The sequence below is a fragment of the Pelophylax lessonae genome (assembly GCF_965119305.1).
Source record: "Pelophylax lessonae genome assembly, chromosome: 3".
Lineage (NCBI taxonomy): Eukaryota > Metazoa > Chordata > Amphibia > Anura > Ranidae > Pelophylax > Pelophylax lessonae.
This window is the reverse complement of record NC_138770.1, coordinates 668,239,107-668,256,093: the sequence shown is the minus strand read 5'-3', so window position 1 is coordinate 668,256,093 and position 16,987 is coordinate 668,239,107. Positions and strand designations below refer to the sequence as shown.

The following is a 16,987-nucleotide window of genomic DNA, read 5'->3' as shown; positions in this document are numbered from 1 at the left end:
GTACTAAAGGTTATGTATGGAGGTGATGGGAGGAGCTGGGCCAGCACAGCCAATAATTAGACACTCCCAGAGGAAGAGAGGGCTATGGCATGTAAGGAAGGAGGGGAATAAAAATAAAAAAAGGTCAATGAAAACTATTTTATGGAAAGTATAACGCTGTAAGTAAGCAGTTACAATACTCAGTGAGAGTGAGACTCCAGCACAGCCGGTACTGGTGCACGGCAGAATTATTGGGAGCTGCCAATGGGTGACTTTGCCCTCCAGATTTCACCCATGACTAAAATATCACTTTAGGGTGGAGGGTACCCCCCTTTCAGGTCCTTATAATTTTTTTTATTTTCTATTGATTTTGTGATAATTGTGAGATTGCTCACACTGCGATGTGAGAAATGGATTAAAAATATCCCCATATTTTTTATTTGTTATAATCAATAAATATTTATTTGTATTTCACAAATTGCTGGCGTCTCCTTCCTATAGCTGCACACCACACACAACCCTATACCTGTCACATGACCATTGCTGCATCAACAATTATAATTTTCCTGCGCCCCCCCCCCCCCAAATTGAATTCCCCCGCCTTTAAATATAATGCCCCCCAGCCCCCCTTTAATTATAATTCTCCTGCAGCCCCCCCTTCAATTATATTTGCCATTCCTCCACAATTATAATTACCCTGAAGCACCCCCCCCCCCCATTCAGTTATAATTCTCCTGCAGACCCCCCTTCAATTATATTTACCCTTCTCCTACAATTAGAACTTCTCTGCAGCCCCCCCCCTGCTGTCAAGTCGTCTGACAAGTCGCGCTAGTCTGAATGGGCTCTAAAAGCATAAATGTCGGTCCGTGGCACCATACGTGATGAGCCTCCATCCAAATAATATACAACAGGAGAAACATTGGTCAGGGGACTTTAAATGAGGCTCATCCCACAAATAATCAATAGGTAAAAATAAAAGTAAAATTTTAAATTTATTGGATGATACTGATATAAATAACAATGCCAGACATAGTCAGATGGATAAAAAAACAATTCATTGAGCTGTATTATAATAGATGACATGATTAGCATATAATGATATGTATACACGTATGAATAAATAGCATTGCAAAAAAATATATAATAATAATAAATGGGATAACAGAGAAACATTCCACACATGTCTAGGCATGTCCCCCTTAAGGGATTTATAATATACTATATTATTTTGGTCTTTTTTTCTCTAATTTTTCCAAACTTCATTTTCTGCATCTACTCCTGAAGAAGTGGAGACTAATTCACGAAACGCATAGAGTTATAGGATGCCTAGACATGTGTGGAATGTTTCTCTGTTATCCCATTTATTATTATTATATATTTTTTTCTATTTTGCAATGCCTTATTTAAAGTCCCCCTGACCAATGTTTCTCCTGTTGAATACTATTGGGATGGAGGCTCATCATGTATGGTGCCACTGACCAACATTTTCCCATGTTTTTAGGATAGAGGGGACATCTGGGGTCTAATAGGCCCCAGATATTTCCATAAGGAGTAGCTGTCACTGCCTATTGCTGTCACACGTGACTTTTACATTCCTTGTGATAGCAATAAAAGAGAAAAAAAAAAAATTATAGAAACATTTTAAAAATAATAAACAAAAAGTAAAAAAAAAGAGGACAACTTTTAAGAAACAGTATAAAAATAAACAACAAAAAGTAAAAAAAGAAAAAAGCAAGAACAATAATTAAGAAACAGTATAAAAATAAACAACAAAAAGTAACAAAAAAAAAAAAGAAAAAAAAATTAAGAAACAGTGCAAAAATAAATAACAAAAAGAAAAATAAAATATTAAAGAAACAGCTTAAAAATAAATAACAAAATGTAAAAAAAAGTTTGAAAGTGGGTGTACAGCTTGTATAACAGTGTAAATTTGCTGTCCCCTCAAAATAACTCAACACACAGTCATTAATGTCTAAACCGCTGGCAACAAAAGTGAGTACACCCCTAAGTGACAATGTCCTAATTGGGCCCAAAGTTTCAATATTTTGTGTGGCCACCATTATTTTTCAGCACTGCCTTAACCCTCTTGGGTATGAAGTTCACCAGAGCTTCACAGGTTGCCACTGGAGTCCTCTTCCACTCCTCCATGATGACAGCACAGAGCTGGTGGATGTTAGAGACCTTGCGCTCCTCCACCTTCTGTTTGAGGATGCCCCACAGATGCTCAATAGGGTTTAGGTCTGGAGACATGCTTGGTCAGTCCATCACCTTTACCCTCAGCTTCCTTAGCAAGGCAGTGGTCGTCCTGGAGGTGTGTTTGGGGTCGTTATCATGTTGAAATATTGCCCCTGGCCCAGTCTCCGAAGGGAGGGGACCATGCTCTGCTTCAGTATGTCACAGTACATGTTGGCATTCATGGTTCCCTCAATGAACTGTAGCTCCCCAGTGCTGGCAGCACTCATGCAGCCCCAGACCATGACACTCCCAGCACCATGCTTGGCTGTAGGCAATACACACTTGTCTTTGTACTCCTCACCTGGTTGCTGCCACACACACTTGACACCATCTGAACCAAATAGGTTTATCTTGGTCTCATCAGAGCACAGGACATGGGTCCAGTAATCCATGTCCTTAGTCTGCTTGTCTTCAGCAAACTGTTTGCCAGCTTTCTTGTGCATCATCTTTAGAAGAGGCTTCCTTCTGGGATGACAGCCATGCAGACCAGCTTGATGCAGTGTGTGGCGTATGGTCTGAGCACTGACAGGCTGACCCCCCACCCCTTCAACCTCTGCAGCAATGCTGGCAGCACTCATATGTCTATTTCCCAAAGACAACCTCTGGATACGACGCTGAGCACGCGCACTCAACCGCTGTATGGTCTTGGCCACCATGCCTTCAGCTCAGTTTCAGGGTCATGGCAATCTTCTTAAAGCCTAGGCCATCTTTATGTAGAGCAACAATTATTTATTTCAGATCCTCAGAGATGTCTTTGTCATTAGGGTGCCATGTTGAACTTTCAGTGACCAGTATGAGAGACGGAGAGCGATAACACCACATTTATCACACCTGCTCCCCATTCACACCTGAGACCTTGTAACAATAACGAATCACATAACACCGGGGAGGGAAAATGGTTAATTGGGCCCAATTTGGACATTTTCACTTAGGGGTGTACTCACTTTTGTTGCCAGCGGTTTAGACATTAATGGCTGTGTGTTGAGTTATTTTGAGGGGACAGCAAATTTACACTGTTATACAAGCTGTACACTCACTACTTTACATTGTAGCAAAGTGTCATTTCTTCAGTGTTGTCACATGAAAAGATGTAATAAAATAATTGCAAAAATGTGAGGGGTGTACTCACTTTTGTGAGATACTGTATATATATATATATATATATATATATATATATTTTTTATATATATATATATATATATATATATATATATTAGGGATAGTCTGTGTATACAGTACATATATATATATATATATATATATATATATATATATAGGGGATATACTGTGTATACAGTATATATATATACATATATGGGGATATTCCATGTATACAGTATATATATATATATATATATATATATTAATGGGGATATTCTGTCTGTATCTGCACACAGCAGACAGTCTTTGTTGTTTCATAATTTGTACTGAATTGATCCTTTCATACCCCCCGGGGGAACGCCTGACCCTGACCCCACTCATATTCTGAACACATCTCCTCTTGTGTCATAGATGAGGAGCGGAGCGGCCTCACCCAGGATGTGCGCACCCCAACAATTAACCCCTTTGCTGCCCCCAATCCCTCCCTGTCCTATGCATGAGAGCCCATAGTCCCCTTCCAGCAGAGATCACTGCAGACTGGAATCTGGATTGTCAGAACTGTTGTAACAATGTATATTAAAGCTGCACTCCGGGGAGATTTAAAAGACAAACAAATGCAGCTCTGTAGTCATTATTCCGGGAGATTCTTGCAGTCCCTGTACATTAAAGCTCAGACTGAGGAAAGGAGAGTGACCACAAGGGGCCAAACAGTTGAGTTTCAGTGCAAGGAGCATGCTGATAGAAGGAGAGAGCACAGTGACAATGGGATGAGCTCATCAGTCTTCCGCTTCTCTTTTTACCATCCGATGATGGGGGCACCTGTGAATTGTACTGAACTGCAGCAAGGAAGAATCAGGTCTCCCGCTCTGCTGATCCTCCGTCATCAATCAAGAATCACTTCTGATAACATTGTATCATGGTTCAAGGCACCCCAAATGCAGTGCGATTCTGCCATGATTGTAGCGAGACAGAATCGGGTGGCAAAACGTGTGTATAAAAATCGCATTACGCTTGTCACTCATAAAAAGGAGTGGGAGCTTCAAACGCGCTTCCCATTGATGTGATTCGGCTGCCTTCTGTGTAACGCTCAGAATCGCATGAAAAATTGTGCGACAAAAATTGCGAGTGCGGTCACTTGGTCCTGCTACCTGATGTGAGAATGGATCCTAATTGTTGCTGCTCTGCAAAGAATCACAGCCACAGCATGTGTACATCCCTGTCTGGCTGCATCTGCAACTTAACCACTTCAGCTCCGGAAGGTTTTACCCCCTTAATGACCAGGCCATTTTTTGCGATTCGGCAATGCGCTACTTTAACGACAAATTGCGCGGTCGTGCGACGCTGTACCCAAATACGTTGTTTTTGATGTCCTTTCTTTCCCCACAAATAGAGCTTTCTTTTGGTGGTATTTGATCACCTCTTCAGTTTTTACATTTTGGGCTAAAAACAAAAAAAGAGGGACAATTTGGAAAAAAACGCCATTTTTTTTACTTTCTGCTATAAAACATTCCCAATAAAAAAAATTAAAAAATCAAATTTTTTTATCAGTTTAGGCCAATTTGTATTCTGCTACATATTTTTGGTAAAAAAAAAAAAAATCCCAAAAAGCGTATTTTAATTGGTTTGCACAAAAGTTATAGCGTTTACAAACTACGGGATAGATTTTTGAATTTTTTTTTTTTTGTTTTATTAGTAATTAGTAAAAAGACATTGCGGCGGACAGAACGGACCCCTAACTGACATTTTTGACACTTTTTGGGGACCAGTGACATTACTACAGTAATCAGTGCTAAATAATATGCACGGTTACTATATAAATGACACTGGCAGGGAAGGGGTTAACACTGGGGGTGATCAAAGGGGGTTAATGTGTGCCTAAATGTGCTTACTGACTGTGTGTGGGGGGGAGAGATCGGGTTGTAGCTTAGCTGAAACTGCTGATCTCTCTCTGCCTGTGTGACAGAAGACTCTCCTGCTTTGTTTGCATAAGCAGGCGGGTCTTCTGTCAGTTTATCTGACGATCGCTGGCCCGCCTCCCGCTGTGTCTAAACACAGCAGGAGCGTGGCTCCGGCGGCGCGCCTCTTGCACAAAATCACATAGTACTATGTGATTTTTGCGCAGCCGAGCCGCCCGGCCTCAGTAATACTACGGTGGGCGGTCATCAAGAGGTAAAAGAGGTGGTCGGGGGTGGTAAAAATGTTGTTTAGCCGCCTATTTTTACCACCAAGTTTAAATAGTGTTTTATGATTTCCAATGGCCAGATATTTTTAGCCTTGGTTGCTTGCATGTAACTGCAAGGGCACATGGTTGTCTATGTGTCTTGTGCACACTGCAACACAAATTAAAGTGGAACTTCCGCTTATCTGTCTCCTCCCCCACTCCGGTGCCACATTTGGCACCTTTCACGGGGAGGGGGGAGCAGGTACCTGTTTTTGACCGGTGCCCTGTCCCCAATTCCGTCGGATCTTGCCGCGGCGACGTATGTCAGCAGTCCGGCCCCCCTCCTCCTCCCTCCTCTGCTTTCTGGTCAGTGCCAGGGGCAGACTGGCAACGTTCGGCCCAGGGGGAAAATACAAACCAGAGGCCCATGGTGCAGCGACTCAGCCCCCTCCCACTTTCCCTCACCCCCCTCCCACTCGTTCAATCCATCTCCTGACCTCCATTCCAAGCTGAAGACCTGCTCGAGATACTCTCTACTTACCGGCTGAATCCAGATTCATGACCTGGCCAGCAGGGGGAGGTTGGGGGGGGGGAAGCTGGGACATCTTTCTTGGGGCTGGCCGGGGAAGAAGAGTCTCTAGTGGGGCATGGAACTGGCCTCTGCTCAGACACAGTTTACCCCTTCCATGCCGGGGGGAGGCCTGCGCTTTGTCCTTATCTTCAACCCACACTCAATAGGTCAGCGGTCAGTGGCGGCTGGTGCTCAAAATTTTTTGGGGGGGGGGGGGGGGCGCAAAAAGAAAAATGTAATAGGTATTGCTTCGTGTCAAAAAACGCAGTAAAAAATTGCGTGACTTTGAAGTCATGGTACAGGCATGGCACAGGTGATGGTATAGGCATGGCATAGGTGATGGTACAGGAGATTGTATAGGCATGGCACAGATATGGTATAGGCATGGCACAGATATGGTATAGGCATGTCACAGGTCATGGTACAGGAGATGGTATATGCCCCCTTTCAATGCAGAGACCAGCGTACATGCCCCCTTTCAATGCAGTGACCAGCGTACATGCCCCCTTTCAATGCAGAGACCAGCGTACATGCCCCCTTTCAATGCAGAGACCAGCGTACATGCCCCCTTTCAATGCAGAGACCAGCGTGCGTGCCACCTTTAATGCAGAGATCAGCGTGCGTGCCCCCTTCAATGCAATGAACATTGTGCTATGCCCCCTTCAATGCAATAAACACTGTGCTGTGCCCCCTTCAATGCAATAAACACTGTGCCACCTTCAATGCAATGAACACTGTGCTGTGCCCCCACAATGCAGAGTTCAGCGTGCATGCCCCCTCCAATGCAACTGTGCTGTGCCCCCTTCAATGCAATGAACAATGTGCTGTGCCCCCTTCAATGCAGTAAACACTGTGCTGTGCCCCCTTCAATGCAATAAACACTGTTCTGTGCCCCCTTCAATGCAATGAACACTGTGCTGTGCCCCCACAATTCAGAGTTCAGCGTGCGTGCCCCCTTCAATGCAATGAACACTGTTCCGTGCCCCCATCAATGCAGAGTTCAACGCACGAGCCCCTTTCAATGCAGAGCGCCACAGCATTGTCCCCAATCACTGCAGAGCACCACAGCATTGTCCCCAATCACTGCAGAGCGCCACAGCATTGTCCCCAATCACTGCAGAGTGCCCACAGCATTGTACCCCAATGATTGCAGAGTGCCACAGCATTGTACCCCAAAGATTACAGAGTGCCACAGCATTGTCCCCCAATGATTGCAGAGTGCCACAGCATTGTACCCCAATGATTGCAGAGTGCCACAACATTGAGCCCCAATGATTGCAGAGTGCCCACAGCATTGTACCCCAATGATTGCAGAGTGCCCACAGCATTGTACCCCAATGATTGCAGAGTGCCACAGCATTGTCCCCCAATGATTGCAGAGTGCCACAGCATTGTACCCCAATGATTGCAGAGTGCCCACAGCATTGTACCCCAATGATTGCAGAGTGCCCACAGCATTGTACTCCAATGATTGCAGAGTGCCACAGCATTGTACTCCAATGATTGCAGAGTGCCACAGCATTGTCCCCCAATCAATGCAGAGACCAGCGTGCGTGCTCCCTTCAACCCAATGCACTTACCTGGCGGCGGCGGCTCGGCTATTGGCGGCGGCTTCTCCCCTCCTCGTTCCTTCGTCCTCTTCTGTGGCGGTGGGAAGGTGAGCGGCTTCTCCCTCGTCCTCTTCTGCGGCGGGAACCGGCGGGCGGCCTCTCCTCTTCTCTGCGGCGGGAACCGGCGGAAAGGTGAGCTGCGGTGACGGTGAGTGACTGACGCACGCACCGGCACCGCCCCCATTCCGACGTCAGCGATCGGATGTCCTGGATGATGATTGGTCCAGGCTGGAGACTGGACCAATCACAGCCAGGACATCACGAAGGTAGGGGTGGCCAAGCGCTCTTTCCTGCACCCAGGTTACGCCCTGAAGGCAGCCAATCGTCGCCTTTCTGGGTCGTAAACCCCACCCCCCCCCTTTAGCCACCACATAGGCCGGCGAACCGTTTTTGTTTTTTTTTTAGAACTTTGTTGTTCTTTTTTGTCATTTTTTTCCCCTTTTTTTTAAGGGGGCGGCGCCCTGGCGCCCCCTATGCACGGGCCGCCACTGTCAGCGGTGGAGACTTTTTACTTCTCTTCGCCAGGAATCCTTTAGGCATGTCTGTGGCAGAAGCACTGCAGCCTTTTTACGGGGCTTCAGAGTGGCCCAGGGGGCAATTGCCTCCCTGCCCCCTGGCCCAGTCCTCCCCTGTGCATCACTTACCTGAGGAAGAGCTGGCACCAGGATGCAGTATAGGAAGGAGACAAGCCAGGGGAGGCAGTGTGATGCTTCGGGGAATGTTCTGCTGGGAAACCTTGCTCCTGCCATTCATGTGGATGTTACTTGGCACGTACCACCTACCTAAACATTGTTGGTGCACCACTTCATAGAAACAGTATTCCCTGGTGGCATTGGCCTCTTTCAGCAGGATAATGCCCCCTGCCACACTGCAATAATGTTTCAAGAATGGTTTGAGGAAGACAACAATGAGTCAAAGGTGCCGGTGGTGACTTGGCCTTAAAATTCTCCAGATCTCATTCCAATCGCGCATCTGAGGGATGTGCTGAGAAAACAAGTCTGATCCATGGAGGTCCCACCTGCCAATTTACAGGACCTAAAGCTTGGAGCCAGACCTTCAGAAGTGTAGTGGAGACCATGCCTTGACCGGTCAGGGATGTTTTGGAGGCAAAAGGGGGACCTACTCAATATTAGGTGGGTGGTCATAAAGTTGTGACTGATCGGTGACTAAACCAGATTTTCTCAACCGTTTTACAGTCAAGGCACCCTTTAAAAATTATGAAAACCTTGAGGCAACCTTTAAAAATCACGGACTGTCTCGAGGCCCCCCATTCTAAAATGTAAAAACTATTCTATAAGTTTTACATAACGCAGCAACATCCATAAGTCCAAGTAGGACAACCAACGTTAGAGGTGATTTATTCTTCCAAAGCAAATACACTTTTGCACACTGGTACTGACTAGTATGCCAATGTTTCTCTTCTCCCTCAGGTTGTCTCCATCACTCAGCTAATGTGACCCCACAGCTGATGGAGAGGGGCAAGGGAGGGTCAAACAAGGATGCTATGCAGGCGACTGACATCCTCTTTATCAGCTGATGATGCCATTGGTCGTTAGGACGCCTGCAGGTAGATGGTTGTAATGGTGAACAATGAACACCTGTGACTTAGTGTAACTAAAAGGCAGCCTTCATCCACATGGCGGCTTGCATACAAATTTTGGGCAATTTTTAGGCATTTTGCCAAGGCACCCCTGAAGAAGCCTCAAGGTACCCCTGAAGAAGCCTCAAGGCACCCCTGAAGAAGCCTCAAGGCACCCTGAAGAAGCCTCAAGGTACCCCTGAAGAAGCCTCAAGAAACCCAGCGTGCCTGGGCAAACTGGTTGAAAAAGGCTGGTCTAAACCAAAAGCAACGTGTACAAAACATGCATGCAAATACAAGATACTGCTCAGGCATTTCCATCAGGGGCGTACCAACAGGGGTCTCAACTGCGACACAACCGCATGCTGCAAGGGGCCGGTGTGGCCCCCCTGTATTCCTAGATAGGAGTAGCGGTGCGGGTGGCTGCATATAAAAGAATTGATCTCTTCATTTTGCTCCTGCAGCTGCTGAATGCCTGCGGGAGAGAGAGAGGAGGAGGAATGGGCATTCAGCGCTTCTCCTATGCAGACATACATAGGGCTCGCACGGGCCCCTCTGCAGCATGGAGCTTGGTCTGAATTGCGACCCCTGTGACCCCTGTAGGTACACCCCTGCTGGAAATGCAGAAGAGAGATCAGTTCTTCTATATGCACCTACCCCCACTGCTTCTCCAATGCAGACATATATAGGGCTTGCACGGGCCCCCTGCAGCATGGAGCTTAGTGGGAATTGCAACCCCTGTGACCCCTGTAGGTACACCCCTGCTGGAAATTCAGAAGAGAGATCAGTTTTTGTATATGCACCTATCCCCACTGCTTCTCCAATGCAGACGTACATAGGGTTGGCACAGGCCCCCTGCAGCATGTAGCTTGGTTGGACTTGCATCACCTGTAGGTACACCCCTGCTGGAAATGCAGAAGAGAGCTCAATTCTTCTATATGCACCTACCGCCGCCGCTTCTCCTATGCAGATGTACATAGGTCTCCCGCGGGCCCCCTGCAGCATGGAGCTTGGTTGGAATTGCGACCCCTGCGACCCCTGTAGGTACATCACTGCTGGAAATGCAGAAAAGAGTTCAGTTCTTCTATATGCAGCCGCCACCGCCGCTCCTCCTATCCAGCTGTATTCTGCTGGCCCCTCATGTGCTCTCCAGCCCCCTTCAGGATGGAAAGCAGGGAAGGGGCCCATAAATGTTTCATTTACCAGCCCTCTCCTTGTCTGAATGAATTGAGTCAGTGATTCATACTAATCCCTGACTCTGTCCATTCCTCCTGACTCTGTGTTTACTATGCTTCAGTTTGTGAATGAATGGGAAGCTCTGTACAGAGCTATTCCTGTGCATTCATTCTGTGCTACTGGGGCTGCCGAAAAGCAGATTGAGGACTGTGTCCTCGTTCCCTTTTCTCTGTCTCAAAGGTGGAACATCAAAGGTCCGTTTAGACCCCTGGTACTTCACCAAAGCCCCCCCCCCCCCCCCCCAATGGGGCTCCTAAAAAAATGAAAAAAATAATATTGTAAAAAATAAATAAATAAAATAAAATACCAAAAATAAAAATAAAATGATAAAGAATAATACAATTAAAATACCAAAAAATAAAAACTACTGACACCAGTGGGTGAACTTCCAGGATCGCAAAGGTCACACTTGCAACCGGGCCCTGGCATGCCACCATCGTGGGCAGGCTCCAAGATGGCAGGAAAGGGGCCCACTGCAGAACTTGTCAAAGGGTCCCACTGCGGAACCGTAATAAAGGGCCCCGCAACGAGAGTAAAGGGCCCCAGGATCAGTGGGAAGAGCCCCAGGCTTGAGGGGAAGGGCCCCAGCCAGGGGTCCAGGGGGCCCTTCATGGTTTCTTGCACCGGGGCCCTGAAGGTTCTAGTTACACTTCTGATACATAGGATAAGCCTGGCATCCTTGGTATCATCCTTTATTTGGGGGGGGGGGGGGGGGGGTTGGTGGCTTTGTTCAGTTTTGAACTCCACAAATAATTCCAAAGTAATCAGTCAGCGGTGGAGTCCTTTCCCGTTCTGTGCGGTCAGACTGAGGTTTGGGGGGGTGACATTGTTTGCTGGGGGGGGCGTTGCATAGTCTGGTTGTATCAATGATTGTGTTGTTGTGTTTCCCCAGCAGAGCCCGACTTCTCCCAGCATTCCCCCCCGGAGTGACTGCACAGCGCCCTCCAGTGGTGGTGTTTTCTGTGGGGGCAGAAGACCCTCCGTGCACAGCGACCCCCCGCAGATCGCCCAGCTCACCCGGGATATATCAGAGGTAGGACTGAGTCTTTTTCACTGCTCTATGGAATGTTGCGTATTATCACTGAGCGCAGTTACTTGTTTGCTGTACCATATTTGCAGGATTGCATTCGATATACAGAAGGATTGTATTTTGTATGCAATCACAGCCTAGTACATAGAGTGGGTCTATATGTGTTTAGATGGGGCTTAGCTATACACGATACAATCTGATTGCACAATCGCCTACCAACAACTATGTAGTGCAAGAACCTGCCTGATTGAATACAGATTGATTACATTGTAATGGTAAATCTAAAGTTGATTGTACAGAGATTGTATGGTCAGATTGTAACATGTATAGAGACCTTTAGTGCCGGTTCACACATATGCGATGCGGGAACCCTGCGAATCCACTGCAGGTTCCCGCATCGCACTCGACTCGCAGGCACTTCACACTGCCATATGCGAATCGCTGGGGAAGTCAATACAAAGTTAACGACCCCCAGATTATTACATTAACAGTGCATATTTTTAGCACTGATTACTGTAGTAATGTCATTGGTTCCCCCAAAAGTGTCAAAAATGTCAGTAAGGGGTCTGACCTGTCCGTCGCAATGTCGCAGTCCCGCTAGAAATCGCTGATCGCCGCCATTACTAGTAAATAAAATAAATAAATAAATAAAAATGACATAAATCTTTCCCCTAGTTTGTAGACGTGATAACTTTTGCGCAAACCAATCAATATACACTTATTACTAGCAGAATACACATTGGCCTAAAAGGATGAAAAAAATAATAATTTTTACTTTAATATTTTTTTTCTTTTTAGGGGAATGTTATATAGCAGAAAGTGAAAAATATATATTTTTTCAGAATTGTGGCTCTTTTTATGTTTATAGCGCAAAACAAATAAAAATCGCACAGGTAATCAAATACCACCAAAAGAAAGCTTTATTTGTGGGGAATAAAAGGAAATTAATTTTATTTAAGTACAGCGTCGCACGACTGCGCAATTGTTTGTTAAAGTAACGCAGTGCCGAATCGCAAAATATGGCCTGGTCAGGAATGGGGTAAAATCTTCCGGTCTTAAAGTGGTTAAAAATACGCTCGTTGAGAATTTTTTTGCAAAGACATGTAGCTAAATACATTTTGGCCTAAATATATGACAAAAATTGAATATATTGGATATTTTTTAACTGTCAAAGTAGAAAAATATTGTTATTTTTCAAAACTGTCGCACTTTTTTTATTAATATCGCAAAAAATGAAATGCGCAGAGGTGATCAAAAACCACAAAAAGAAAGCTCTGTTTGTGGGAAAAATAGGACGTAAATTTCGTTTGGGTACGGCGTTGCACGACCGCACAATTGTCAGTTAAAGTCGCACAGTGCCGAATCGCAAAAGTGGCCTGGACGTAAAGCAGGAAAATCCTCCGGTGGTAAAGTGGTTAAAGTAATGCAGTGCCAAATCGCAAAATAATGGCCTGGTCATTAAGGGGGCAAATCCTTCTGGTCCAGACGTGGTTAAGAGACTAATATATGAGGAACAGTAAAACACAGTCACTACAGGAACAATGACCTGTGAATGTCATGCAATATTATTTCTGCCTTGTGTACTATTTGTATATAATTCAATCAATAGATGCAATATGAATACAATCTGATCAGACCATTTTGCATGAGGATGAAATATCAACCTAAAAACGCTGAATAAGCTACAGGTTCTCTTTAATTATTAAAGGAGAACACAATTTTAGATTATACAGACTGAAGGCATGCCGTACCTCACCCCTCCCTGATAATAATGCTTTCTTCACTAGCCTGGTCCTAGGTGGGTCATTGCCTGTCCAGTGCTGCCCTCTGTTGTGAGGAGTAGTAAGTCCCACAACCCTTCCAACCTCATTAGCATATAATAGTGACAGCAGACTCCGCCCCCAGCACTGACATTTCTGGTCTGACCCCTGTAGACAGTCTTTGATTATATAGCAACTGGGCCGGTGTCACTATGGAGGGAGAAGTTTTTGTGCCTAGGGCCACAGCTGGCATTTACCCCACTGTCCTCTCCGTCTGGTGCTCAGAGCGGCTCAATGTCACTACAAGGGGGTGAGTCAATTATATGGGTGTCAGTATGAGGGGGTGAGTCAGTTATATGGGTGTCAGTATATGGGGGTGTGTCAGTTATATGGGTGTCAGTATGAGGGGGTGAGTCAGTTATATGGGTGTCAGTGTGAGGGGTGTGTTAGTTATATGGGTGTCAGTATGAGGGGGTGTGTCAGTTATATGGGTGTCAGTATGAGGGGTTGAGTTAGTTATATGGGTGTCAGTATGAGGGGGTGTGTCAGTTATATGGGTGTCAGTATGAGGGGGTGAGTCAGTTATATGGGTGTCAGTATATGGGGTGAGTCAGTTATGTGGGTGTCAGTATGAGGGGATGAGTCAGTTATATAGGTGTCAGTATATGGGGTGAGTCAGTTATATGGGTGTCAGTATGAGGGGGTGTGTCAGTTATATGGGTGTCAGTATGAGGGGGTGAGTCAGTTAAATAAGTGTCAGTATGAGGGGGTGAGTCAGTTATATGGGTGTCAGTATGAGGGGGTGTGTCAGTTATATGAGTGTCAGTATGAGTGGGTGAGTCAGTTATATGGGTGTCAGTATGAATGGGTGTGAGTCAGTTATATGGGTGTCAGTATGAGGGGTGTGTCAGTTATATGGGTGTCAGTATGAGGGGGTGTCAGTTATATGGGTGTCATTATGAATGGGTGTGTCAGTTATATGGATGTCAGTATGAGGGGGTGAGTCAGTTATATGGGTGTCAGTATGAGGGGGTGTCAGTTATATGGGTGTCATTATGAATGGGTGTGTCAGTTATATGGATGTCAGTATGAGGGGGTGAGTCAGTTATATGGGTGTCAGTATAAGGGGGTGTGTCAGTTATATGGGTGTCAGTATGAGGGGGTGAGTTAGTTATATGGGTGTCAGTATGAGGGGGTGAGTCAGTTATATGGGTGTCAGTATGAGGGGGTGTGTCAGTTATATGGGTGTCAGTATGAGGGGGGGTGTCAGTTATATGGGTGTCAGTATGGGGGGGTGTGTCAGTTATATGGGTGTCAGTATGAGTGGGTGAGTCAGTTATATGGGTGTCAGTATGAGTGGGTGAGTCAGTTATATGGGTGTCACTACAAGGGGGTGAGTTAGTTATATGGGTGTCAGTATGAGGGGGGTGTGTCAGTTATATGGGTGTCAGTATGAGGGGGTGAGTTAGTTATATGGGTGTCAGTATGAGGGGGTGAGTCAGTTATATGGGTGTCAGTATGAGGGGGGGGTGTCAGTTATATGGATGTCAGTATGGGGGGGGGTGTGTCAGTTATATGGGTGTCAGTATGAGGGGGTGAGTCAGTTATATGGGTGTCAGTATGAGTGGGTGAGTCAGTTATATGGATGTCAGTATGAGGGGGTGTGTCAGTTATATGGGTGTCAGTATGAGGGGGTGTGTCAGTTATATGGGTGTCAGTATGAGGGGGTGTGTCAGTTTTATGGGTGTCAGTATGAGGGGGGTGTCAGTTATATGGGTGTCAGTATGAGGGTGTGTGTCAGTTATATGGGTGTCAGTATGAGGGGGTGAGTCAGTTATATGGGTGTCAGTATGAGGGGGTGTGTCAGTTATATGGGTGTCAGTATGAGGGGGTGAGTTAGTTATATGGGTGTCAGTATGAGGGGGTGAGTCAGTTATATGGGTGTCAGTATGAGGGGGGGGTGTCAGTTATATGGGTGTCAGTATGAGGGGGTGAGTCAGTTATATGGGTGTCAGTATAAGGGGGTGTGTCAGTTATATGGTGTCAGTATGAGGGGGTGACTTAGTTATATGGGTGTCAGTATGAGGGGGTGAGTCAGTTATATGGGTGTCAGTATGAGGGGGTGTGTCAGTTATATGGGTGTCAGTATGAGGGGGGGTGTCAGTTATATGGGTGTCAGTATGGGGGGGGGTGTCAGTTATATGGGTGTCAGTATGAGTGGGTGAGTCAGTTATATGGGTGTCAGTATGAGTGGGTGAGTCAGTTATATGGGTGTCACTACAAGGGGGTGAGTTAGTTATATGGGTGTCAGTATGAGGGGGGTGAGTCAGTTATATGGGTGTCAGTATGAGGGGGTGAGTTAGTTATATGGGTGTCAGTATGATGGGGGTGAGTCAGTTATATGGGTGTCAGTATGAGGGGGGGTGTCAGTTATATGGGTGTCAGTATGGGGGGGTGTGTCAGTTATATGGGTGTCAGTATGAAGGGGTGAGTCAGTTATATGGGTGTCAGTATGAGGGGGTGTGTCAGTTATATGGGTGTCAGTATGAATGGGTGTGTCAGTTATATGGATGTCAGTATGAGGGGGTGAGTCAGTTATATGGATGTCAGTATGAGGGGGTGAGTCAGTTATATGTGTGTCAGTATGAGGGGGTGTGTCAGTTATATGGGTGTCAGTATATGGGTGTGAGTCAGTTATATGGGTGTCAGTATGAGGGGGTGTGTCAGTTATATGGGTGTCAGTATGAATGGGTGTGTCAGTTATATGGATGTCAGTATGAGGGGGTGAGTCAGTTATATGGGTGTCAGTATGAGGGGGTGAGTCAGTTATATGGATGTCAGTATGAGGGGGTGAGTCAGTTATATGTGTGTCAGTATGAGGGGGTGTGTCAGTTATATGGGTGTCACTACAAGGGGGTGAGTTAGTTATATGGGTGTCAGTATGAGGGGGTGAGTTAGTTATATGGGTGTCAGTATGAGGGGGTGAGTCAGTTATATGGGTGTCAGTATGAGGGGGTGAGTCAGTTATATGGGTGTCAGTATGAGGGGGTGTGTCAGTTATATGGGTGTCAGTATGAGGGGGTGAGTCAGTTATATGGGTGTCAGTATGAGTGGGTGAGTCAGTTATATGGGTGTCAGTATATGGGTGTGAGTCAGTTATATGGGTGTCAGTATGAGGGGTGTGTCAGTTATATGGGTGTCAGTATGAGTGGGTGAGTCAGTTATATGGGTGTCAGTATGGGGGTGAGTCAGTTATATGGGTGTCAGTATGAGGGGGTGTGTCAGTTATATGGGTGTCATTATGAGGGGGTGTGTCAGTTATATGGGTGTCAGTATGAGGGGGTGTGTCAGTTATATGGGTGTCAGTATGAGGGGGTGTGTCAGTTATATGGGTGTCAGTATGAGGGGGTGTGTCAGTTATATGGGTGTCAGTGTGAGGGGGGGTGTCAGTTATATGGGTGTCAGTATGAGGGGGGTGTCAGTTATATGGGTGTCAGTATGAGGGGGTGAGTTAGTTATATGGGTGTCAGTATGAGGGGGTGTGTCAGTTATATGGGTGTCAGTATGAAGGGGTGTGTCAGTTATATGGATGTCAGTATGAGGGGGTGTGTCAGTTATATGGGTGTCAGTATGAGGGGGTGTGTCAGTTATATGGGTGTCAGTATGAGGGGGGTGTCAGTTATATGGGTGTCAGTATGAGGGGGGTGTCAGTTATATGGGTGTCA

General features: G+C 46.0%; 1 protein-coding gene across 1 annotated transcript in view; it reads left to right on the top strand.

Annotated features, from left to right (window-relative positions):
- LOC309549767 (uncharacterized protein) overlaps window positions 1-16,987 on the top strand; it is a 145,793-nt gene that overhangs the window by 10,761 nt on the left and 118,045 nt on the right. The window contains exon 3 of the mRNA XM_082250279.1: window positions 11,365-11,505. Within this exon, the coding sequence (XP_082106405.1) occupies window positions 11,365-11,505 (141 nt within the window). The remainder of the gene's footprint in view (window positions 1-11,364; window positions 11,506-16,987) is intronic.